The 27,711-nt window shown below is 36.7% G+C and overlaps 1 protein-coding gene across 8 annotated transcripts in view; it reads left to right on the top strand.

The window, feature by feature from the left end:
- ITPR2 (inositol 1,4,5-trisphosphate receptor type 2) overlaps window positions 1-27,711 on the top strand; it is a 529,604-nt gene that overhangs the window by 118,812 nt on the left and 383,081 nt on the right. For 6 of the 8 annotated variants that reach the window (XR_013522736.1, XM_054238248.2, XM_078339073.1 and 3 more), the window contains 5 exons: window positions 1,273-1,431; window positions 6,665-6,763; window positions 7,073-7,156; window positions 7,441-7,587; window positions 12,241-12,336. Coding sequence is in view for 7 of the 8 variants with exons in the window: in XM_054238248.2 (XP_054094223.1) it covers window positions 1,273-1,431; window positions 6,665-6,763; window positions 7,073-7,156; window positions 7,441-7,587; window positions 12,241-12,336 (585 nt within the window). In the remaining variant the exon portion in view is untranslated. Of the gene's footprint in view, window positions 1-1,272; window positions 1,432-2,495; window positions 2,553-5,204; window positions 5,405-6,664; window positions 6,764-7,072; window positions 7,157-7,440; window positions 7,588-12,240; window positions 12,337-27,711 lie in introns of those variants that run through there. The other 2 variants (XM_054238254.2, XM_054238252.2) reach the window with 2 other exon arrangements.

Raw genomic sequence — 27,711 nt, forward strand, 5'->3', positions numbered from 1 at the left:
CATAGCTGTTCCCAGGAATAAGACCAGGGAAGTGTTTTTCCTATGTGTGCTCATAAAGAGGACACTGTGTGATATAGTAAACAATAGCCTTGACAACTTCCTTACAGTAAATGCTACAATGAGGCATTTCATAGAGCTGTTTTTAAAAATAATATCCCTGATATTTTGTTATTGGCCAGTGGCAAAATGCCAGAGCACAGGGTAGTCAAAGCAGTGCACTGTTAGGAGAAGATGTGAGAAGTTGGGATGGCCGCTCCCTGAATGTATGACTTAATCGAATGATGGATACTGTGAAACCTGCAGCCTGAGTGGGCTGCATGTCTCGGGGGCAGTCCTTCATAAATAGAGTTTCTCTTAAACAAGTTTTGATTAAATGTCAGTAATTGGAGCTTATGTTCCTTGTCAAGTACCTGAAGCACAGATGTTAGCCTGGTCAGTGAGGGGCTGTGCCATGTTCTTTAATATGGTGGATCCCAAAGGTCAGCCCATGAGGGTTTCCCTTGGTTTATATGATAATGAGCATTTCAAAATGCTGGTTTTCTTTTTTCAATTAAAGAATTGTCCTTTTTTGAGATAATTTCTTTATTATATTGTGAGTACTAAAATGACCATTGTATTTTGAAATGATTGTAATCATAGATGGAAAGGTTATTTTGTTTTGGTTTTGATACTCAGCAGAATCGTGTTTTGGTAAGATTTTGTTCACAAATTCCAAAAAAAAACCTGAGAAGTGATGCTTTTATACTCATCTGGGAGGAATTAGGGTCAGCATCCCCTGGCAGAAGGTGTAGAGCCTATTTGGGATAAGGAGCTGCCTCCTGACAGAGGAAAAATCAGGGCTGACTGTGGGTAGGGCTAAGTGGATCAGTGCATTATTTGAGTTTTTTGACCTTTCTTTAGTATATTCTGTTTTTGTGGCTGTGCAGGCATTGAGAAAGGATGTGGTTTTGGAGAAACTCAAGGTCTTCTTTGGAAAACTTGTTTTCAGTCTATTATTTATCAGTAGATGAAAATCATTCAAAGGGGTCCCCGGTTTTTTTTTCCCTACTATGCTCACTTCATTATGAAGCAGAATTGGGGGTGGAGGAGAGAAAGAAAGCAAAGAATGTCAAGTAGGAAAGATGGTGAGTGTGGAGGCTGAAAATATTCCTTTGCTTAATTTTCACCTCAAGCTATGTTAAATAAATATATGGTATATGTATAAAACATATGAATATAATTAACAAAGGAGATCAAAGAATAAAGGTGCTAATCTATGTCTTTTCCCTACAGCTACTGCATATAAAAAGCAACAAATATCTGACTGTCAACAAGAGACTACCCGCTTTACTGGAGAAGAATGCCATGCGTGTGTCCTTGGATGCTGCAGGAAATGAAGGGTCTTGGTTTTATATTCATCCCTTCTGGAAACTGAGAAGTGAGGGTGACAATGTATGTTATATACAATTAAGAGGGAAATGGTGGGTTCATAAAGAAAATAATTCCTAATAAGTAAGAGAATCTAGAAGGTACAAAAAAGAAAATACAGTTTTTACTCAATGTATTATTTTTATGTTAGTATATACTAACATATTTATTATATAAAACATATTTATATAAAAAATAAAACATAGTTATTTATAGTACAAATTGTGCTCAGAAATCATAAGACAAAGTTCAGATTAATTTAAAATCTTCCAGCTTGAATTTGTATTAAAGAACTTAAGCAACCATAGTTTTGGCTGAGACTTTTAAAAGAGAAGGAGAATTTACTTTTTTGCCTAATCAAGAGGGAGTGTGGTCATAAGGAAAAAAGCTGTTTAGGAAATAGCAGGTGCCCTTTGAATGAACAGCGTGACACCAGGAATCATGACAGTATTCCATTTACTGGCTCGATGGCCGGCTGGTGAGTCTATAAGTCTTAATAGAGGAGTAGAGGAACTGAAGGTTGGCATCTGCTCACTGATGACAGCTATATTTATAATATGTTCTAGACTACTTGGGGCACTGAGGAATGAGAATCACTTGAGTCCACCAGTTCAAGACCAGCCCAGGCAACATAGTGACACCTTGTCTCTAAAAAAAATTTTTTTTAAATGTTGTGGAATAGGTGTGTATTACATGTAAATTTTAGGAGTTGCTAAAATAGTTTCTGCTACTTTATAAAATAGAGAAGAAATTATGAGAAATATTCAGTAGGATCAAGAGTGTCATATTTTTGTGTGTAATACATAAAATATTGGGTGATATTCCTTAGCACATGGAAGATGCTCAGTAAATGCTGCTATACACTTAAGGCTGAATAAATTTCATAAATACTGGCAAATACTAAGATTTAAAAAAAATAACATTCTGAATTCAAAGCAATATAAAAGTATAGTTATTCTGATAGAGGTTTTTCAGTCAAAATTTTGATTATATTTTAAATGTGTTTTGGGTATTTCTTGTCTTTGGAATGTCTTTATAGTGAATCTAATTTTTCCAGTGAATTTTGAAGTACAAATTCAATTCCACAGGATGCAAGCTTCTGGATTTAATTTGGTTAATAAATTATCTGGCGATGTCTTCCTTTGGTAAGGTTTGGTAGAAGCATGGCATGCAGGAATGTGATGCACTTTAAGTCTTATATTGGTTGGATTATCTTAAAAAAAACTACTTTTTTTTATGTTTTCCTTTTGACATTGGGTGATGTGTGCTGTGAGCATGATACACATTTTAATTTCATTAAATATTTAATTACAATCAACTCTCAGTTATTCAGACTGATGATGCAGTGTGTGAACAACCTGTGCCTTTGAGGCCCTTTCTTGCAATGCTTGTTTCCATCCCCAACCCTCCACTGAATAGGGTCCCTGTCTACAGGCGGTCCATGAAAATTAAACACGAAAACAAACAAAACCTGAGCTTGAGCTCGGAAGGAATGTAATGAGATGATTGAATAAGTTGGGGTTTTTAGATTCGCTGTGGATTATATTAATTCATCCTGTTTGCTTATGTATTCATTTTACCTATTCTTTTCCCTGCTGATTTTACACAGTCAATAGAGAGTTGAATGTAATGAACTATTTCAAATAATTAGTTGTACTGGAAAAACAAAAGAAAACAAAACTGACCACCCAAACACTCAACCTTAGTGAAAATGGACAATGTAATAATTGCAATACAGGAGTTCTTATCTGGATGTGCTTCAGAAAGCATGGCTGAAACCTTCCACACTGCGTTTTGCTGAAACAGCTCACTGTTTTTGTTTGCCACTGTGTAGCTTTTGTGTGTAATTAAGGTTGCTGAAAGCATAATCCCATAGCCCTATATTGGTCACATAAATAATCATATTGCAATACTCATTTTCTTCCCTAAAGTAGGTAGCATCTTTCTAACATATAAACCTAATGTGTAGAAGGCAATTGAAAATAAAGTCACTTCATAACCAGTGGTTCAGCTACTACTGATTTTCTTTAAAAACATATTAAATCAGAAAGAGGAAATTACAATGTTTAGAGGAATTCTTAAATTATATTTTACTATTTAGCAATAGATAAAGTTTTAAGTATCCTACAAGATGTTCTGTGACCCAAATGAAATGCAGTAGTTAGGCTGATGATAGTCTGGAGAAAGGAAACCCTATCTTCAAAAGATAATAGTTCCTACTACTGAAGAGCAACTTTATGATATATCTGATAGAGTTGTGGGATGGATGGTTTTGGGGGGAAAATAGACACATGGATCCCTCTACGTTCAGCTGTATAGAAAGCCCTTGGTTGCAGTTAACTGCAAATCACTAGGGACAGCCATGAGCAGAGAACATAAATTTATTTCACTTTTATTTATTTATTTGTTAATTTTTGTATATTTTCCCATGGTTGAGTAGCTAATTTTTCATTTTCTATTTTGATCTAAGAAGACTTGGGTTCTTTACCTTTATGGTAGATTTTCAAAGGGAAAAAATGTTCAGATATTCTTTAAATGAAGAAAAAATTTTAACTCTTGAAAAAAGAAACTTTTCAAATAGCAAGTCGACTTTGCCATTTTGGAAAAAGTGTATGTCTTGAATTTCTAGCCGAGGTGGAACTAGAACCCTGGTGTTTTGATTTCTATTGTGATATTCTTTTCATTATACCAGCTGCCACTTCAAAAGAAGGGTAGCTGCTAGTAGCGGTACATCCCTTTTATTTTCAGCAAAATCTCAGTTTGAATCTTACATGCCTCATACATAGAATCAACAGAAGTGCTTTTGGAATTGCAATTAGAAAAACAAAAGATGTTTGTATACTAGAATGAATGTGATGGCTGATCCCAGGATGTGGCAGAAAATAACTTCACCCTGACATTTTATATTAAATTCGTAGCTTCCCAGAAAGTATTTGATCCATCTGTGAATCGGGTCCTGAGCGTCACTATTCTGAAAATATTACCAAGTTTCATATTTGCTAAGTTACCTAATTAGGTATGAATTCCTTGAGAATAGGGACTATTTCTCAGACCTTCTTGTTTTCTTCCTGGCACTTCTTAATATTCTTTTTATTTCACATGATTGGTATTTTGTCCATTTCACTTGGAAGTTTTATTCAGCCTGGTTAGACAAGGTAATCATTGTCAAGAATAAGACTCAGGACCTGAAAATTAGTGAATGAATATTAGGTTCCACTTATGAGTACTGTTCTTATAAATCACTGGAAGCTGTTTCACAGACATCAAGAAACATTTTGGCTATATTATTGATCTCTTAGAAATATATACAGTTTTAGGTTGGTCATGGTCACTCATGCCTGTAATCTCAGCATGTATACCTACATGTTCTGCAAACCTACATGTTCTACACATGTATCCTATTTTGTTTTTGTTTTTGTTTTGTTTTTTTAGAAGAAATAAAGAAAAAAAAGTAATTGAAAGGCCAGATGCAGCACTGGCAAAATGTTGTATCAATCTCCCAGTACTTTAGTGTATGGCTGATGACTCAGGCCTCTACGAGGCTCTGTGACTTGGAGCTGCCTTGGTGTCATGTGCAACAGCATGTGTTTTCCTGGAGAGAAAGGGGGTTGGAAATATGCTTATTTCATATTGACTTTCATTTGTTTTTGCTCATAATTTAATTTTTAAAAGGGATACCAATTCATGGTTTAAAGATAGAAAGCAATGTAAAGATATATTGTGAAAAATCTCTTTTCTCCTCTTTTTTTTCATCTGCCCAATTCCTACTCTCTTCTTCCACAGGTACCCACTGTAGAGAATTCTTTATGCAGATACCCCTATTCCCTCTCTCACATTTTTACACAAATAATAGCATACTACATGCCTTGCTCTGCCTATTCATCTTTTCACTTAATACTGCTCCCCAGTGATCTTTTTTTAAGTGTATAGAGAGCTTCTATGATGAATCTCTGTGAATTACAGCATCTGACTTCTAATGGACTTGAAAGGTACAGTGGTGAGTAGAGACCAGTCGTGTAAATAGCAGAAGCTATTTCCACAAACCAAAACACAACCTTTCTTTGTTTGATTGGTGAGCTTGAGGCTTCTCTATTATATTTCAATTGCCAGATACAGTTTGTGACAAGAGTACCATATATGAATGTAGATTCCTCTGTATCATCCATATGAGGTTATCTGAAATTGAAAATATAAAATTATGTTTTTTTTACAGTTTGGGTTTCGATGAAGATATACTACAGGGAGAAGTTATGTTTATTCATATTGACTGAATCTTGATTTTTCATTTATCTATCAAACTAATTTATTCTAATATTTACTTGGTATGAAATATACAAAGGGAGGGTTTTGGTTTTCATTTTTGAGACAGTGATCAATTCTGTAGCTGAGAGCTTATTTACTATAATAATATGTCTTCTAAATAAATTTAGCAACATAAGTAACTTTAATAATGAAAATTAAACTGTTCGTTATTATGAAGAAAGGTTAACTGCAATTCTACACAATTTGAGTTAAGAATAAAAACACTTAAAGTAGATACTGCTACAATAGCATAAATAAAGAAATCAATTAGATTTACTTCTTTAGAGCACTTTTCCCATAATCAATTTTAGTTTTTGTTTAAAAATATACACCAGGTTTAAGGAGCAGTATGAGTTTAATATATTCAAGATATGTGTGAATCAGATGCCCATAGCTCAAATGAAAAACATATTTCTACAAGGTCATACCTAATCCTACATTCCTGAATTGAGCTGACATTAGAATTTTTATTACATTTCTGAGACTATGGGAAGATCAAATTTACTCATCTCTCACTGCAAAGATAATACAAGTATACAACATGTTCTGGGTGCCCTTGCAGTGGCTCTAATATTTACATAGATTACTCTTTTTTTTTGGTGGCAGATGCATTTACTCTATCTGCTGTGCTTGTGGCATAAGACTTCATGGGGAGGGATAATGGCCTATTTATTGACTTTAAGAAAGCTCTAACTGAAATGGGAGATGAATATGAAAAAGATCCACACTAGTCTTATGAATCCAGACTCAGAGGCCCTATGGGACATGCTTATATGATCATTTATTAGAAGATATTTTACCTCAAAGAGAAAGAATTGAACAAAAATTTGTGTGAAGGATAAAAGGACCAGATGTCAGATCAATAATGCGGACTCCTGTGCAGTTATTTCTAGCTTCAAATATAGCAGCAGAGATCCATGCGGTGTCTCCATTGTGATTTATTTCTGCTTCCTAGATTGTTGTAGGAGATAAAGTTGTTTTGATGCCTGTGAATGCAGGGCAGCCACTACATGCCAGCAACATAGAGCTTCTTGATAACCCAGGGTGTAAAGAGGTAAGTTCAAGTGGGAAAGGAATGAATGTGTTGATTTTTCATGTAAGAGAGAGGGAGAAAAAAAGTAATATAGTTTCTTTTATTGTTTTCATGAACATACTCCCTGTTATTCTAATTAATATCCCCAAGGTACATATAGCTGGGATTAGCTGTTGCTATTTTTGGATGGTCTCTCAAAGATGCTTGTTTTGAGCTACATACTTCATTATCCAAAATTGTTCTTAATTTCCTTTTATTAGTTGAAATAATAATTTCTGGTAAAGAATAGAATCTGTAGTCTTATAACTTCGAACATTTCTTCATTAATAGGTGAATGCTGTTAATTGCAACACTAGCTGGAAAATCACTTTATTCATGAAATATAGTTCCTATCGAGACGATGTATTAAAAGGAGTAAGTATGTGCTACATAGGACATTTGCTGGCAGAAATGAAAGTAGTCTTAACTGAAATTCTAGATGCAAGACCTATATATTCACTAGTGTTCATAAGTTAGAATGTGAGTACACATCTTAATACTCTGAGTGTTTTACTGAATTTCCCCCATCAATATTTTTAAATGTTTAAATAAAAATTAAAAGTCAAGCAACTAGCAGAAGGGCCCAGAGTATCAAAACCAGAAACAGACACCTGCTTCTCCAGATTATTTGTTCAGTTATCTCTTGACCTTTTTTCTAGGGTGACGTTGTTAGATTGTTTCATGCGGAGCAAGAGAAGTTTTTGACTTGTGATGAATATGAGAAAAAACAGCACATTTTCCTTCGTACGACCTTGCGCCAATCAGCTACTTCTGCTACTAGTTCTAAAGCACTCTGGGAAATAGAGGTATATTAAAATTTTTTGACATGTAATAAATATTTCGATCAAAAAGACAAGATTCATTGGGCTGATTGTTTTATTATTATAGGCATCATTTATGATAGAGTCATAAAACAATAATTTTTGTGAACCAACTTGTACCTATTAATTGCTGTGACCAATTTGAAAGAGACTATTTCCTTAGCCTGTCTCCTCTTTGGGATCTCTCATTTTTTTTTCTTCTTTTTTTTCTCTCTTTCTCTCTCTCTCTCTCAAATACATACACATAAACACATTTAAAAAGGGTTCATTACGATCTTACTTTTAACAAGTCAACTGTGAAATGTCCAGACTAGTTAGAATGAAGGCCATGTTCCTCAAATGGCATTGGAGTCAAGATGGAGTAGGATGCCTCATTTTGAGGAAAGGTGGTTGCCAGAACAACTCAGTCCCTGGGGAGATCAATGTTTTTTCTTCTGTGGATGCCACCATTTCTATTGGAATTAGGAGACTCATAGTTAAGAATTCATTCATCTTTTAAAAAGTATCTCTTAAATATGGAACATGGTAGAGTAATTAAGAAAATGTAACCTATGGATTTTTCCTTAAAGGATCTTTTTATATGTGGAGGAGGTAAGATACAGAATTGTCTAGGAACAAGAGGTTTACTGGACAGCTGAGCCACTAGCTATGGTTCTCAACCATTTCAAATCCTTCATCTGCCCCCCAATTTTAAAAACATATATTTTGCGGCACTCCCTTTAATATTCTAAAATGAAATTTATAGTAATATTATTTGTAGGTAGAATTAGTATAATGCTCAAATTCTAACATAAAGAAGAAATAAAAGGAAAATACTTTATAGTACAATAATATGTATTTCAACATGAGAATGACTATCTAAAAGATATAATATTTATGTGTATCTTGGATGGTTATGTTTGGATTTGAGAGACGTGGTTAAAGAAGAGGATCAGAAGACAGTCCATAGAAGTACAGGAAAATGAAAAAGCAAAGGTAAATTTGGGCCCTTGAATGATAACAAGTGTTAGGAGATGTAATAATGGAACAAACTGAAAAACAGAGAAATAACCATTATCAAAGTAAGGATAATACTTTAGGCAAATTACCAACTATTGAGATACAGAAAATGAGGAAGTAGGATGCTTCTGCAAATGAGCCGAGCCTTATTTATAAATATGACATTAGAAAAGAACTCTCTAAGTTTATGACATGGTTTAGAATCAAGATGAAATAGTGGAAAAGAACTTATCTTCTATTTTGAAACTCCACAACGTATTGAGGAATAATTTCAGTTGCTAGCATGCAGATGGACTTCGGAGATCATAACCATCAACACATGATGGAATTGAGAAGATCTGGGGAAAACAACCACGACTAAAGCTAGTAACACATGAGCCTGCATGAAACCCCTCCCAGAAGTCTACTTCATTTATAAGAATAAAACTGAAAAATAACAGGCAATCCTAAAACATATACATAATTAAAGCATGCGTTTTCATACCACAAAGTTCTTAATATTCTGCTCTTTTAAAAACTTAAAAAAATGTAGAGGTAGCAATAAGATGAGTGTGTTTTTTTTTTGAGATGGAGTCTCGCTTTGTCATCCAGGCTGGAGTGCAGTGGCATTCTTGGCTCACTGCAACCTCTGACTCCCTGGTGAAGTGATTCTCCTGCCTCAGCCACCCGAGTAGCTGGGATTGCAGGCACACACCACCACACCTAGCTAATTTTTTTGTATTTTTAGTAGAGATGAGGTTTCACCATATTGGCCAGGATGGTCTCAATCTCCTGACCTTGTGATCCACCTGCCTTGGCCTCCCAAAGTGCTGGGATTACAGGTGTGAGCCCGGCCAAAGATGAGCTATTAGTTAAAACTCCGTTAATGAAATACAGTGAGTTACCTGCATTTGATGTGTCTCTGCTTATTTAATATTGGTTCTAAGTCTGTTAAAAGGAGTTCTGAAAATTCTCTCATATTTTTGCTTTAGTTTGTAGCTTTTGCTGTAACTGTGCCACTGCAATGACCCTTTCCATCAAAATGTATAGTTGGAAATGCTGTAACACATTTAAGTCAGAATAGGGAGCAAATTAATTGTTTAATAATTTTGAGATGTCTTCACTTCGTTTAAATGTCCCTCACCATAATGAATTTCATATAAGTTGATGTAAAATGTTTTTATCTGATGATGTACTAAAGTGTTGCCAGTTTATATTGGTGGTAGACTTATTTCTGTAGGAGATTTGAAAGATGCAAGCTGCAGGACGTTTCTCTATTGTGTGCTGTTACAGTGGGCTTTAGTAAGGAAGCCTGAGGACTGTGCTTACCCAGCATGAGCATCAGGCGTTTCAAGCAAGAAGGAAATTATATTCACGTTATTGGAAGGGCTGGAGGAGAAAACTTGGAGTGGGGGGCATGGGCTTATCTGAATGCAAATAAGCAATGCAATGACTGCTTCTCCACTGAACCTGCAGGCCTCTGCTCACATGCTGAGGGGTCCTTACTCACGCACCCTGTAGCAGCAGGCGCTAGTCAGCTGCTAGGACTGTTACTGCAGCCAAAAAAGGAGACTCTCTTCTACTGTCCTCTGCTTCCCATTCTAATGGGAATGTCCTCAGAGCCCTGCTGGGTGAGGCTTTCAGCCTGTGATGCACGGGAGCATTTAGCAGGGTGGGGCTGGTCCTGAGGGCCACACAGTGTTGAGCACATGCTGGAATTCCCTGTAAATTGCAGCATAGATCATATCTTGGTCACTGCATATTAAATGCCTATAGCATCCCTCCAAAATCATCATGGTAAACAAAAACACCCTTCCTTCCAAATCTCCAGAATATCTCCGCTAGGGAGCCGTACTGCCTTTGCTAGACCCACTGATGTATAGGAGAGTAGTTCTTAGTCTGGGATCTTCAGATTATTTTTTAACCTTAGCAATTATATACAAGCCACAAAATGTGTGTGTGTGTGTGTGTGTATTGTGAGACAAACATTAGATTTTATCAGATTCTCAAAGACATCTCTGCTTCCTGAAAGGATTAAGAGCTCAAACACTGGCAATATCGTAGTAGCCAGTGTGATTAGCAAAGGATTTGTGGAAGAAGTTTGATTTGAGATTTTGAAGGACAGGTGGGCTTTTGGCCACAGAGGGAATGTTTTATAAGACCTCATGCACTTTGAAGTGTTTTCATAATTATTATCTTATTTGAGTTATGAGCGTTTGGGAAGACAGTTGCTGGAGTCCAGCAGAAGGCATTAGAAAGTGAAATGTTAACACACAGAGTTCGCAGTTGCAGCAGGAGCCAAAGGGTGGTCAGTACTACCAAAATAACATAATGTGCTGAGGGAGAGTCATGAAAAGTGATCCTAGCACTTGGATATGCCTTATGATATTTAATCTTCACAATAATCCTCTGAATTATTCCATTTTGTGCACAAAGAAATAAGGCTCAAAGATGTTACATTCCTTTCTGTGGTCATACCACAGTAATCGATGGACCTGGAACTCACATGCCTGAGTCTGAGTATAAAACCCGAGCTTTTCTGCAGCCCCATCCCACCTGTCATAACCAGGTGTGTCAGAAATTCTACTGCGTTTATTCCCTGTGAGCCTAGGGGCTCAGCATCTGGGCAAGGCCAATTCAAAGACAGGTATCAAAAGACATGGTGTTGGGCCGGGCAAGGTAGCTTACACCTGTAATCCCAGCACTTTGGGAGGCCCAAGGTGGGCAGATCACCTGAGATCAGGGGTTCCAGACCAGCCTGGCCAACATGGCATAACCCCATCTCTACTAAAAATACAAGAGAATTAGCCTGGTTTGGTGGCATGCACCTGTAATTCCAGCTACTCGAGAGGCTGAGGCAAGAGAATCGCTTGAACCCAGGGGTCAGAAGTTGCAGTGAGCCAAGATCACACCACTGCACTCCAGCCTGGGTGACAAAGCAGGACTTCGTCTCACCAAAAAAAAAAAAAAAAAAAAAAAAATGGTGTCAATGGAAAGCATGCATAGAAAGGGCCAAGAATTAAGTAGTCTAGACTCTAAACCTCAACATTTGTGGTTCTCTCTTCCAATCTGCATGGCTGTCTTTCTCATCCTCCAGGTTTCAGCTCACATGACCCAAGTGACCCATACTGATTATGGTCATATCTAAAGTTGCCTTCCCTAGTTCCTCAATCATGCACTCCCTTTGTGTCTTTCCTGGCACTTGTCAGGTCTTATTTATGTCTTTCTTTGCTAGCTTTCTCTTTGCCATTAGAATGGAAGCTCTGGCTTTATCCACTGCTGTGTTTCTCTTCTTTTGAAGAATACTTGGCATATAGTGGGCTCTTATTGCAAAATGTCAAGTAAATGTTTGAAACACAAAGGGAGGAAAATCTCTGTATTTCCACTTTGGCCTTGGAAACATGTCTTTCTGAGTTAAGCTTTATCTGCATATGTAAGTAAGGCACAAGTGTCATGTGTACACGAGTCAACAACTGTTATAACATGTCTCTTGCTCATTTATGAGGAATTTTGTTTTTCTGCCACATTATACTCACATGGAAACATATATTAGGTTTGACAGTTCAACATTAACTGGAGGACAAGCATGTAAACTGTTGGCATTTGTTTGCCAGGAACATAAATATGGTTTTGCCATTACTATCGTTGCTCTCTTTGTAGGTGGTTCATCATGACCCATGCCGTGGGGGTGCAGGACAGTGGAACAGCTTGTTCAGATTTAAACATCTTGCAACTGGAAACTATTTAGCTGCAGAGGTAAGACTAATGTATGGAATGCTATTAAGTTTCTGACTCTGAGTTAGTGAAAGAGGCAACTGGGTTCTCCACAAGACATTGTATTTGCAGGAACAGTCATTATACGCATTTGATTATTGCTTCTAGTATTCTGGATTGGCACAGAAATTATTTTTAAAATGTAAATGTCGTCAAAGTATTAAAAATTAAAACAACAACAATAACAACAAAACTCTGCAGTTGGTTTACTGTAAGGTTAATGGAATGGGACATCTAATTTGCATATGTATGTGATGTAGCCTAAAATTTTCTATTTAGCTTCAGCCTTTCAGAATGTCTGCATCATAGATATGATCAGTTCATTGCTCATGTCAGATAGCCTAGATAGCTCTGGGTTTATCTGCAGTGGCCTCTTTCATGGTGGGTGGCTTTTATTGTTCAAAACATTGGGAAGGAAAAGGTTTTCTTTCTAAAACTGTCAATAAAAGTGGTAAAAACATAGAAAAGCCTTTCCTCTATCCACCAAAAGTATGTTGACAGACAAATGAAGGATATCAGAAGATTTGAAGTACAGGTAGAAATAACATCATGGAAGTTTTATGAATGATTTAATTAAAGTTTGGTTATCTAATTTAAAAATAATCTGGGGCCGGGCATGGTGGCTCATGCCTGTAATCTCAGCACTTTGGGAGGCTGAGGCAGGCAGATTGTCTGAGCTCAGGCGTTTGCAACCAGCCTGGGCAACATGGTGAAACCCCATATCTACTAAAATGTACATAAACACAAAATTAGCTGGGCATAGTGGCACACACCTGTAGTCCCAGCTACTCGGGAGACTGAGGCAGGAGAATTGCTTGAACCCTGGAGGTGGAGGTTGCAGTAAGCCAAGATCACATCACTGCACTCCAGCATGGGCAATAGAGCAAGACTCTCTCAAAAAATAAAATAAAAAATAATCATTTTGAAGCTATTCTTTTTCAGATATATGAAAATTTTCATTCATGAAACTGTGCTGGGCACTTATAAAGCATTTGATGACTACTTTTTGAATGAATAGAGGATGGGAAGAAGGAGATTTCAGGATTTCTATGTGAAAGGCATTTGGAGACATATTAGACAAATTATTCATTCCGATTTCTTCTTCTGGAAAATGGGGATAATCAAATATATTTCTAATTCTTTTAACTTATTATTAGAATTATATGAGGCAATGTGCTTGCAGAAGTTGTGGCTGATGGTAAGCACAGGGTAAGTGATGCTGGCATAACATTTTTTTTTGGGGGGGCAGGAGTCTTGCTCTGTTGTCCAGGTTGGAGTGCCGTGGTGCACTCAACCCGTGCCTCCCAGGTTCAAGCAATTCTCTTGTCTCAGGCTTCTGAGTAGTGGGGACTACAGATTCATGCCACCATGCCCGGCTATGTTTTATATTTTTAGTAGAGAAGGGTTTTACCAGGTTGGCCAGGCTAGTCTCAGACTCCTGGACTCAAGTGCCTGCCTCAGCCTCCTGAAGTCCTGGGATTATAAGCATAAACCATAATTATAGAAATTTCTAATTATAGAAATTAACAAGGAAAACTAGTAATATACACATAATACATATTACTACATATACACACAATACTTATTATGTGCCCAGCCTAATTTTATGTGATAAACAGGGATTATTTTTACTTTTTTAGGTATCTAACACATTATTTAGTACTCAATTAAATGAAATACAGCTTTGCAATTTACAGTCTGTTTATAGCAAATGTTTTAAAGTAAGCCTTTTGAAAAACAACTCATTGAAACAAAAATCATTAGTAAAGTAGTGAATCTTGTTTAAAATAAAAATTAGAAAAGCCTAAGTAGACGTCCTATAAAAGACAAGAAATTAGGATTAACATCCTCTGGGATCTTATGTTAGTGGCTCTTTTCCCCAATTCACTTTTCAAGCAAGTCTACTGATGTGCTGTAGAAAACTGACATGATATGGTGTATATTACTAGTTTTCCTTGTTAATTTCTATAATTAAAACGTATCATTTGATGCATTCAAATGATTAGATTATTAAGAATTAAATTGTTCATCAACCTTAGTGAAGATCTAACACTTTAATACATAAATGAATTAATGAAAAATGGAAAAGTAGAAAGCAATTCATTCCTTGAAAAGGATTTGAATGATTGTCTTTCATCCTGTCTCTAGAGAATGTAGCTTTAAATGCCAGGTGCCATCTCCTCCATTAAAGAGTCTGGTGTATTTAGAGGACCTTTTCTTTGACCTTTAATTTTAGATAACATCTTTTTTATGGTCTGTAGGAGGAGGAGAATTAAGTATTAAATACATATCTGAAAATTGAAAGCTAGGAATTTATTTTCTACTGACTAGTGAAACAGAATGGGTGCTTTGTGTAGTGTTCTAATATCAAAATAGCAATCATAGCCTCAAAATTCTGGCATCCATACATTGGGGTTTTGTATCTTCTATGTCACTTGGGACAAAATCTGGGTGTGCTCATGTCTCAGGATGCTTGTCCTTACTGGTGTGAAAGTGTCTAGAAGTGTGTCCAAATCACAGTGATTCCCAGTCCAGGAACAGCTGGTAACTTGCCTCTGATAGCAGTTGTGAAGCAGTGAGTACACTTTTATCATTTTGATTTCTAAAAATGCCCAGGTGTTTATTTCTTTTAAAAAAATTTTAATTTTTGTGTATGTACTATGGAGCACATGTGATGTCTTGTAACAGGCATACAATGTGTAATAATCACATAGGGTAATTGGGGTATCTGTCATCTCAAGTATTTGTCATTTCTTTGTGTTAGAAACATTCCAATTTTACTCTTTTTGTTATTTTAAAATATACAATAAGTTATTGTTAACTGTGTAGTTACCCTGTTGGGTATCAAATTCTAGATCTTACTCCTTCTATCTAACTATATTTTTATATCCATTAATCATCCCCACCATTTCTTTCCTTCCTGCTACCCTTCCTAACCTCTGGTAACCATCCTTATACTCCCTGTCTTCATAAGTTCAGTTGTTTTAATTTTTAGCTCCAACATATGAGTGAGAACATGTGAAATTTGTCATTCTGTGCCCGGCTTATTTCCCTTAACATAGTGTCCTCCAATTTTATCCATATTGTTGCAGGATCTCATTCTTTTTTATGGCTGAATAATACTCCACTGTGTACATGTTCTACATTTTCTTTATTCATTAATTTGTTGATATACACTTAGGTTGATTCCAAATCTTGGCTATTGTGGGTAGTGCTGTAATAAACATGGGAGTGCAGGTATCTCTTCCATAAAATGATTTCTTTTCTTTTGGATATATACCTAGCTGTAGGATTGTCAGATCATATGGTAACTCTATTTTTAGTTTTTTAGGAACTGCCATACTGTTCTCTATAGTGGATGCACTAATTTACATTCCAATCAACTATGTGAGGGTTTCCCTTTCTCCACGTCTTCATCAGCATCTATTATCGCCTTTCTTTTTGATAAAAGCCATTTTAACTGGGGTGGGATGATATCTTACTGTAGTTTTGGTTGGCATTTTTCTGACGATTAATGATGTTAAGCAGTTTTTTTAATATGCCTGTTTGTCATTTGTATGTCTTTTGAGAAATTTTTATTCAGATCTTTTGCCCATTTTAAAATCAGATTATTAGATTTTTGGGGGTCTATTGAGTTCCTTTATTTCCTTATACATTCTGGTTATTAATCTCTTGTGAAAAAAATGCCTAGGTTGATGGGGTATAGTGGCTCATACCTGCAATCCCAGCACTTTGGGAGGCCGAGGCAGGTGGATCACCTTAGGTCAGGAGTTCAAGACTGGCCTGGCCAACATGGTGAAACCCCTTCTCTACAAAAATAAAAAAAAAATTAGCCAGGCATGATGGCAGGTGCTTGTAATCCCAGCTGCTAGGGAAGCTGAAGTGGGAGAAATGCTTGAACCCGGGAGGTAGAGGTTGCAGTGAGCCGAGATTGTGTCATTGCACTCTAGCCTGGGTGACAAAGCAAGACTCTGTCTCAAAAAAAAAAAAAAAAAAAAAAAAAAAGCCCAGGTTTTAAATTTCGAAGCATTAGTTATGTTGTTCAAATAGGATGGGGGTTCTCAATATTTTGAGTGGCAACCTCCTATAATTATTTGTTTTATTACACTCTACCCTTCTTCTTAGGTGGTAAAGGCTCCATGGCATATATTTATTTTAATTTTTCAGTTTTCACTTTAATATCTAGATATTATTAAAAAAATAAGACACATATTGGGATGTGGGAAATGTAAGAGTTAGGAATTACTATTTTTGGAATTCATAAATTTGCAAACATAGTCTTTAAGATTTCATATAACTTTCAATATGTTTCTTCAGTGGCTGGTAAATGCACAGCAGGGTAGAGTGCTGCAGGTACAGCAAAGGAAGCTGACTCAGTCTTTGCCCTCAAAGAATGGTCCATCTCGTTTGGAAGACAGCACGGCACAATCAGGGAGAGCTAATTATATGTGCAGGTAGAATTGGGTCGTATTCCAATGAGAGGATCTGGAGTGATGTTAGTTGAGGATTCTTACTTGGGACAAACTTGTTCCCAAAGAAAATAATAGACATGGACTGTTAGAGAAATAAAAAGGCAATCCTGCATAAGTTGCTAAGAAGGTGCATTAGAGATGTGGAATGTCCGAATTATACATAGACAATATTAAAACTGAGGTCCAGCCCAAGGAAGGGATTGCCAAAGGAATGATTGAGTGACAGATCTCTTTGCTTTAAGATTTTGAATGACGGGTTTGGATTTGATCTAGTTTGTAATAGGAATGAAGTTTAAGGAAGTTTATCTTGGTGGCTACCTAGAGGCTGAGACCGGTCAACTAGCAGGCTTGGTAGAGATCGGTGATGTCATTAAAATAATCCCAGTACAGTGTGATAAGTTTATAATAGCAGTATGAATAGTGGCCCACATCTTTGTTAGGGGGTATTAGGGATGTGCAAGGAATGGTCAGGAGGTCTGAGGCATTGCTGCTTGATGAATAAGACAAATGGGGAAGAGGAAGAAAGGGCGTTCAGGCAGTGAGGGCAGCTTGTACACAAGAAAGGAGGTGTGTAGTGCCATACAAAGTAGTTTCATATGTAGGACTTGTGAGTTTGGAAGTAATGCTAGAAGGTGAGAGGGGAGGTGACAGGCCGGAAATGTAGCATAGCTGATCAATTCAGACATATATATTAAGGAGAATGGGCTTTATCTTTAAAAAGGAGTATAATAAATAAATTTGTGATTAGTGAAGACCACTTCAGAGTTTTGTCTAATATAGTTTTTTTTACCCACATGTTGGCAGTTAATATTATCAAAGTTAAATAAAATGAAAAATTCAGTTTTTCATTTCCAATAGCCACATTTCAAGTTGCTCAGTAGCCACGCTATATGCAATAATACACATTTCCAAAGACATAGTTGTAGTGGGCAGCATGCTGTGGAGCCTTTGTGAAGTGACTAGAAGAAATTGAATCTAGAGGCAGTGAGACCAGAAGTCTGAATGATGTGCTTTCCACATTTTCTTTCTTTGCCACCTGGTGGAAGTTTTGCCTATCTGCAAACAAATAAGGTAGTTGTCTTTAAAAGGGCTCTATTACAATATTTAACAAGGAAAATTATTTTCTATATTGCTTTGGAAAGGTCATCAACAATTTTTACTTTAGTAATTTTGAGAACTTGAACCAAGGGAGAGGCATTGGTAATGGTGAGGAAGGGAAGGGTTGGAGGCATTCTTGGGAGACAGAATTGATGCTGCGTTAAGCTGTCAGGTGTTAGGGGATGAGGAATAGGATTCTGGCTTTGGCGAACAAGTGATGTCATTCACCAAATTAGGGAAAATGAGAAGAGGTGCCAAACTTATTAGGGAAATAATTCATTCGAATTTGATTCTGCTTGTAAAATGTCTAGGTGAAGTTGCCCAATAGGGAAGATTTCAAAACGTCTGGAAGTTTGGGGATTGACGAATGTTAAAGAAATAGATTTGGGTTTCCAGAGCACAGGTAAGATCATTAAGGAGTAGAAAGAGAGTGGGAGGGTGTATGAGGAAATTATCTTTTAAGGATGGGGAAGAGACTGGGAGCCTGAGAAGCCAGAAGCACCTGGAAAATCGAAGGAGCTGAATCACAAATGCCAAGCGAGGGAGAGGAGAGTTTCACAAAGGAGGGAGTGCTACTGAAAAGGCCAGAAACAAATCTGTTTACATCATCTGGCAAGAATGCAATCATTTGTTACTTTATGGGGAGGATTTTTAGTGGAAACCAGAATGCAGGAGTGGAGGAATGACCAGGAAGCCAGAAAGCAGAAGTGGGTGCAGACTGAGTTTTCACAGCATGACTGTGAAAGGGGGAAGCAGAGTAGTAGTCCAGGGGAAGTTAAGAAACCTGTTAAATGATTGTTATAAAATATATTTTAAAAATGACGTGGTTGAGGTTGCTTCTGTTTTTGCATTAAAGGGAAGTGCCCAGCAGAGCAGCTAGATATTGCAGAGTATTAACCTCTTTTCCCATGGCCTTTCCAACTTTAACAGACGTATTTATAATTTAAAATATTACTTTCATGTGCTGTAGGCATTCCTGGTAAATTGGATTATGTAATTCTTGAATTGTCTTTGAGTTTATGGTGTTTATATTGGCTAGTGTGACAGAGCCTAGCATAGTGGGGAAAAAATCCCATGCATACTGTTTACAGTCTGTCTGACTTTAAGCAAGTATTTAACCCCTCTGGACCTGAGTTCCTATGTGTGTAAAAAAGGTAATAATGTATATTACATGGGATTATTCTGGAATTAAAGAAGATAGGGAATGTACAGCACCTTGTACATAAGAGATATGCGACAAATATTAAGTCCATTTACTTTCTTAGAGAGGAAGCAGAGGGAAAATGCTGAGTAGTGTTTTATTATTTTTATTATTATTGTTAAGAACTAGCATGTTTTAGGTAACTTAAGGAGGGAAGGTGTTTAGGGGCAAAGTTTAGTTATTTAATATGTTTATCTGGAAAAGATTACTACTGTGCTTTGACATAGGAAACACTGCCTCATGGAGCCGTTGAAAATCCTTCCAATATGTCATGAACTGTTGTACAGTTTCTATGTCAGTTATAACTTAAATCGTGATCTTTTAAATAGTATAGTGCAGTTAGAATTCATTGAGAATTTTAAAAGCCTTCGATTCTGGCGATTCTGGATAATGCCACAGTCATTCTCCATAAACCTGTTGAGATATTTAAGAAATTCCCCACTTAGGGAGGAAATGCTTATAGCATTTCTTTGGGCTTATCACAGTCCACAGTTAGGTATGCATTTGTTTGTTACCCGTTGTATGTATTCTGTATATCTATTCAATAACTATTTTGATCCATGCAAAGAAAGGCCTGTATCTGTTTTGCTCATTGCTGGATGTCTTGTGCCTAGAAGTGCCTGACACTTACTTTGCATCCAGTAACTGTTAGATGATTGAATGAATAAATCATAGGGACTATGACTGTTGTTATAAGTCCAATAATTTTACTTTACAGAAAAAGAAATCTGGGCTCACAGAGGTGATTTATTTTGTTAAAAGCAAAAAACCAATATAATGAAAGTATTAGGAATGAATGCTCTCAATTGAGGGTAATGATGGCAATGTCTAGAGACATTTTTATTATCACAGTTGGGGAATGGGAGCTGCTGGTATCTAATGTGTAGAGGCTAGGGATGTAGCTAAACATCCTACTATATGCTGGACAGCCCCTCACAACTAAGAATTATCTGCTTCAAGATACCAGTAATGCTAATGGTTGAAAACTCGGATCTGTATTATACTGAAATTATACATTTATTGAATGGCTACTAGGTAGAAGCACTACTTTGACATTGTGAAGAAAACAGAGATGATTAATACATGGTCCTAGTCCTCTAAGAGTTTGCAATCTAGACTAACTCCATCTCTGGGACATTGAGATCTCATTTGCCATTGCTTCCACCATGCATGCACATCTGAGATAAGTGGTTCTATGTAATGTTTAATTGTTAACATCTGTAGGTGACCATGCTAAGTCTCACAGTAAGTTTAAAGGACTGCAATCTTATATCTAACAGCAAATTAGATAAAAAGATCTAAAATTTACTTTAGATACAGTGCCCAAATGTGATACTCTATTTTAACCAGCACGTAAGTAGATGGTTTAGTTATTCAGAAAAATGTAAAAAGCTGAATTATTTATGTAGATGTGAAGGGGGCACTATCCAAAGGAAATTAGACCATTTGATATGCTGGAAATTCTGTAGTTGAATTATATAGACAAAACACATATGTTGCAAGCTATTTAAGAATAGCATCTTTTTTTTTTGGTGAATTGCAGAAAACACCTAGGAATTAGGATAATGATACAAGATTTAACATGATTTAAGTTTTATTCTGCAAGATAGTAAAGCAAACCAAGGGTTAGAAATGGTCCCTTATTCCATGTAAAGATCTGAATCCCTAAATAGGATAGTTTAGGGATTCAGATTAATTTCAAAGAAATACTCAATGCTAGCCTGTAATCCCAGCACTTTGGGAGGGATTACAAGGTGGGCACATTACTTGAGGTTAGGAGTTCGAGACCAGTCTGGCCAATATGGTGAAATCTTGTTCTGTACTAAAAATACAAAAATTAACCAGGCATGGTGGCACATGCTTGTAGTCTCAGCTCCTCAGGAGGCTGAGGCAGGAGAATTGTTTGAACCCAGGAGGTGGAGGTTGCAGTGAGCCGAGATCACACCACTGCACTATAGCCTGGGTGACAGTGAGACTCCGTCTCAACAACAACAACAACAGAAAACCCAAAAGGAAAAAACAAAACAACAAAAAAAAAACCCAAAACCAAACCAAAAAACCTCAGTGCTAGAAACCTATGGATAAAATGTAGAACAAAGCATCTAATTATGAACAGGATAAAGATTTTTGATTTCATGAGGTAATACAGAAGCATATTCCCTTGCAATGTCAGTTTCTGTAGGGCATATATGTAGTTAGGTGGCATGAGGAGAAGGTAAATAAACACGCAAATATTTTTGACACAGCTGTCCACATACTCATCAACACTTTGTCATAGTTTACTTGTATTATCGTAGTTGTGCATGTGAGTTCACAGTTATGTCTGTGGGAGAGAAAGTAATTTCAGCATATTTTGCATAGGAAAATATGGGGACCTCATAAAGTCCAGTAAATGGTTCTTCCACAGTTGTGGGAAGAATTATAAATCAACCTTCAGAATTTCTGATATGCTGCTTTCTACATTTTATTTCTTGGATATTACTAAAGCAAAAACTTTTTACGACCTTTCCAAAGCAATATAGATCAAATAATGCACAATAATGTTATTTGTTCAAGATTGGAATCAAACGCTTTTAAAGACTAGCTTATTTGTTTGTAGAGAGGCAAAACTTCCACCAGATGGCAGTAAACACTTATTTCCTGACTATTCAATAGCTTTTGAATTTAATTAATTAGCTAAAAACTCAGTACTCAAGAAATTGTACATTAGCATAGAATTGTATGACTATTGGGGCTGTAGTTTTAAATGTCTCTATGTTTAGTTCTCTATCAAATGTATCAGCCATAGTATGTGAAAAGGGCCTGATTTGTATACATGTATATGTATACATAAATATGCAGTAGATGAACATACAGACCAGACCCTATATATATATGTATAAAATTTCACATATCAAAATATAGAAAATATGCATGGAACACATAAACACTCAGTAAAGGTTACATTTCCTCCTTTCTTTCCTAGGCTTATCAATCAGAATAATAGATTGGCCTGAAATGCCAGTCATTGGAAAGAATATATAAATATAATTATTTAAAAATACACACATGATAAGTTTATGATTTCAGTGTTACATATAATAAACATCGATCAAAACACATTTCATTGTAAAAAAAGCACAGTTTTTTTTTTTTAAAAGAAAGTAAACAGCTATTATGGACTTAAAATTTCTGGTCTGCTTCTTGCTATTGTGTTAGATGAAAGGGTGCAGTTGTCTTTCAATTGATTGTGATACAATCATGACTTTCACTACGTACGTATTTGTGATATTTTTCTCTCTGCCATTTTGCACCACATCTGACTTCTCTGTATTCCTCTATGTCCATTTAATTGAAGACTGCCTTCAAAGATTAGTAATGAGTCTCTATATTCTCTCTCTGTCACTCACTGCCATGGCTACAGTGGACCATGCATTTGATCTTGGATATGCCATTGCCATACAAAATCAATTAATTTATCTAAAATTTAATTTTTTCCCTGCAAAATAGTGATTTTTCTTAGTTCATAAAGATGTGAGAGTCATGATAAACAGTTTTCTCTCTCAGTTTACACTTTCAGATTCTACTGATTCTGTCTCAGCAAAATCTTTCACATCCACCTTCTCCTTTTTATTCTGGCATTATTATCTTCATTTGGGTCCACCCACCTCTTCCTTGGACCTCTGCTGTTGGTTACTTTCCCTCTTTCATCTTCTGTCCCCTTGCATCTTCTGAATATGGTACAAACTCTCTAGCTTATGGTTTAAAGTCCAGGATGGTCTGGGCTGATCCTCCTTCTCAGTTTGCATCACACCACTCTGTTTTATGGAGACAGGAGGGAAGCAGCATGCTACAGGAGTGGAAAGATGTGGCTTCAGAGCCCTCAGACCTGTGCTGCTCACCCTGCCACTCCCCAGTGGTATGACTTTGCAGAAGGCACTTCACTTGCTGTGCTCCAAGTGCCTCGTCTTTAAACAGGGTTAAGAATCCTGTCTTTTAGTATAATCATAAGGCTAAATGAATTAACCTTTAAAAGCATATCAAAAAGTATTCTGTAAGTGACATTGATGGGTCTTCTCTAAAGAAGTCTCATTTTTCTCATCTATGTGGCTGTGGCTCCTCCAGCCTTGCTGCCTCTTCACTCCCTTGTTCCTGCTCTGCCAGTTAAAATTCTACCCATCCTTCAAGGCTTATCTCAAATGCTACCTTCTCCATGAATAATTTGTGAATAAATTTGCCCACCACAGATCCCTCCTTCCTTTGACCTATATTATTTATAAATTATTCATTCCTGTCTTATGTCCCTTGTCACATTTTATTTTGTATTTCAGCTGACTGTAGTTATGTCTTATTTTGCCTCCTAGATTATAATGTCTTATGGCCAGGGACCATATTCTCTTTGTCTTTGCTAAAATACCATATGCCACAATGCTTTGCCCATTATAGATGCTCTATTAATATTTATTGAATAAATGATTGAATAGCATATTAGCTCTTCAATGCCAGATTTATAATTTATTTTTTAACATAAAGAATTTAAGTCCTAAAAGACCTCCATATGACCATGTCTTTCTTCCTTCTTTAAAAAATAACTTTTTTCTATCCACCTTAAGTCTATTACTTTAATAATTACTGCTATTATATCTAGAGACAGAAAGCAGCAATATAATTTAAAGCATATATTAATTTGGCCTTTAATAGCTAATGTTGGTAAATTTATATGGCCCTAGATTTATTTGGGTGGCTTCTCCTCCTTTCCCTTCTCCTCTTCCTTTTCTTCCTCATCATTATTGTTGTTATTTATACTTTATTGATTTTACTGAGGTAATCTCTCTATGTTAATCATTTAAAAAATCACATTACAGCCTGAGAGACAAAGATGAGGCAAAATCTAATTGATTGGTAACATCTTTAGTTTTGCTGTCAAAGATATGTATACATAAAATTTATTGACATAGAGTCATGGTTTAGTCATAGTCTTGTTCTCATTTTGCAGATGAGGACACTGAGTTCCATGGGCATTAGGCCACCTTTCCTGAAGATGCTAGTATTTCTTTATAGATCAGAGACTGGAAACTGCTTCCCCAGACAGCCAGTCAGGGATGGGTAATCCTAGTGGGGGAAATACATAAAGATTGATTTTAGAAGGTAACATTGTCTTTGGGGTAGAATATATGACCTAAGTTTCAGAGGGCGTAAATTATTTATTTTGTGTTTGACTTAGGTGCATTAATTCCTGTTCTTGTGCATGTTTTAATGAGGGATATTTCACAGTTTCCAGCATGAATTTGCCTTAAAGTGTCTGTAATAACCATTCTAATGTGTACTGAGTGAAAACTTGGGTCATAAATTATATCCTTAGTCGAATATGTTGCATATCATTTGGATATAATTTAGCTAAAATTTTAATGTTTTTTTTTTAATTTAAAAGAAAAGTTGGAATTTTTCAAGCAGAAAGAAAATAAAATTTTTAAAAAGCTATGGTGGAACTTGACTAAAATAGATGAATAAACTTCTTCTGGACACCAAGCTAGAATTTTCTTTACTACCAAGTGAAAATGTGTTTGTTTAATCAGTAGAAAGGAGGCCAGTTAACTCACTCTTTGCCTCTACCTTTCACTCTTGGATTCTAAAAGCAGAACTAAATCCCCTTTTGGAACTAATTCTGTTACTCATAATTTAAAGGAACCTAAAAAGTCTGGGGGAAAGTCTGGGTCTCTGTAGACAAAGGCCAGCCTTAATTCTCTCAATGGTTGGCTCAGCACTAACAGGTGACCTGTATCTTCTTACCCTCCTTGTGTGTCAGTCCTGAAAACAAAGACTGCTGTCATGAGACTCTTGGGCTGGGTACTGCTTTCCATCCACTCCCCTTCCTCACACCCCTACTAATTTTCTAATTTGTTTCACCATGGTGTAGTTTTGTTTATTTGTTTACTTCATTTAAATTGAATCATGCAGTACATTGCTTTTAGTGCTTCCTTTCCTCCACTTAGTGCTTTTGAGATTCGTTCTTGTTGTTGCTTGCACGAGAAGCTTGTCATGTTCATTGCCCAGTAGTACTTCATCGTTTGGATATACAACATTTAGTTTATCATTCTTCTCTTACACGACATGCTTTTAAAATCTTAGCCTAATTTCTGGCTCTGTTTTATCCCTACCATGGTTTTCTCTGCCTTTCCCCCTTATCATTTTCAAATTAATGTGTCAGTCTTTTGTGGTTGATTTCTGGAGATAAGGTAACCTTTGCGTATATAATTCTTTCTTCAGCTGAGGAAAGATTTGTCTTCTATTATCTGAGATTATTGCTTGCATTCCACTTATTCTCTCTTCCTTTTGAGAGCTCTGATTGCCCATTAGTTAGTTGTCCCTTCTCTGGTTGTCTGTGACAATTTTCTTTTTTCTGATTTTCATTTCTGGATAGCTTCCTTCTGTATGGAGGCATAGCCAGTCAGTTGCTCATCCTCTGCATTGCTGATTTTCTAACTATGCTTTCTATGACTGTTTATGTGGACTTTAATTTTGTATTTATGTTTTCATTTATATTGAAATCTTACTTAACTTCTCTTATATTATTTATATATTATTATCATTATTTTGAGACAGAGTCTCACTTTGTCATCCAGGGTGGAGTGCAGGCAGGGGCTCAGTCTCGGCTCACTGTAATCTCTGCCTCCCAGGTTCATGTGATACTCATGCCTCAGCCTCCCAAGTAGCTGGAATTACAGCTACACGCCACCATGCCCAGCTAAATTTTGTTTTTTTGGTAGAGATGGCATTTTACCATGTTGGCCAGGATGGTCTCAAACTCACAACCTTAGGTGATCCGCCCATGTTGGCCTCCCAAAGTGCCAGGATTACAGGCATGAGCCACTGCATCTGGCTGTATATTATTTATATATTATCATTTTAGCTGTTTATGTTATTTTGCTGCCTTTACATAGAGGTCATGTTTACTTGTACCTTCCCGAGAATGCCAAATCATTTCCTGAAAATTCATTTTGCATTATACTATAGGATAATACCACAGGATATATTGAGAAAGACTCTGAGAAGGAATTTCCCTTGTTTTAACCTAGTATTTCATCAATCCTATTTGGTTTTTTCCTTGCTTTCTTCTTTCCTTGTTATCCTCAGATGAGTGAGCTCTGGGCAGAACCAGAGAGTTGAGTGGATTATCCATTTGTTCCATTTTTAAATTCGCTAGTGTGACAATTCAGTCCGCTTTCTAAATCTTCAGCTGCAGGACTGGCTGATGGGTGCATTTGCACTTCCCAGATTGAGTAGACATCGACGCTGTGGACTCTATACACATGGGCTTGACGGAGTTGCTTCTGTGTCCTCCCCCTTTGCTATTTCTGTATTATCATGAAGTATCATTACAGCGCACAGCATTCCTTTTCCTTCTTTCTTCACACTATGCTGCTCAGAAAAGCCTTGGCCATCATCTTTTCCCTCTACTTGCTGCCCACTTGTTTTCTGAGCATCTCTTTGGTCATGTAAAGACAGTTACAGGTAGCAGACTAGGGAAGAAGTTTTCTGCATAATTTCACAGCAGCTTGTCAGTAATAGAGAAACCCTTTTGTATCGGTTTTTGTTTGGTAAATTCTCTGGGTTTCTACATCAGTGTTCAAACTGAGTCAGTATCTTCTTATCTTTGTTTACATGACTACTAAAAGATATGTTGAAGTTTGCCACGTGATGAAAACGGTGCCATTACCTGCCTCTCCCCCAGAACTATCTACTTTTTTTGTTTAGAGATGGACTCTCACTCTGTTGCCCAGGCTGGAGTGCAGAGGTGCGATCTCGACTCGCTGAAACCTCTGCCTCCCAGGTTCAAGCAAATTCTCTTGCCTCAGCCTCCTGAGTAGCTGGGACTACAGGTGCACGCCACCACGCCTGGCTATTTTTTGTAATTTTTTAGTAGAGACAGGGTTTGATCTTGTTTCGATGCTGTTCGTAAACTCCTGAGCTCAGGCAATCCACCTGCCTCGGCCTCCCAAAGTGCTAGGGTTACAGGTGTGAGCTATTGTACCTGGGCCCATCTACTTTATAATTAGCATCAATTCATTGAAGATTTGGAATTTTGGTGTTTTTTTTCAGCCTTAGTTCTTAATGAGATTGGGAGTTTTTTTCTTTCATTCTGCTTTCCTTTTTTTTGGGGGGTCCCTCATTGGTGTTTAGTGATAAATTAGGAGGGGCACTTCTCAGAGCTGCTAGGTAAATGACATTATGAGAAAACTTCTGGCCTTACATTTTAAATGGTAACTTTAACTGCTGGGATTGTGCATTGCATACACCAGTTGATTCACATTAAAATGATTAAATTTAATGGGACAACTTGATATTTCAAGAAAAATATTTCATAAATCTATTACTTTATGTGTGATCAACTATTTCAGAACAACTAAGATTTGCTTTGAGACTGTGAGGACAGGTGAGAGTCCAGAGTTATGGATTTCAACCAACTGGATGGTGCAAGGACTCATCTTTGTCATTAGATTGGCCCCCAAATGCCACTATCCAAGCCCAAAGACAAGTGTTTGTTAGTTTCAATAGTCCTCATGTATTTGCTCACAAATCTGATACATAGCTCCTTTTTCGCTTTCT

This window comes from Callithrix jacchus, chromosome 9, assembly GCF_049354715.1.
Source record: "Callithrix jacchus isolate 240 chromosome 9, calJac240_pri, whole genome shotgun sequence".
NCBI lineage: Eukaryota > Metazoa > Chordata > Mammalia > Primates > Cebidae > Callithrix > Callithrix jacchus.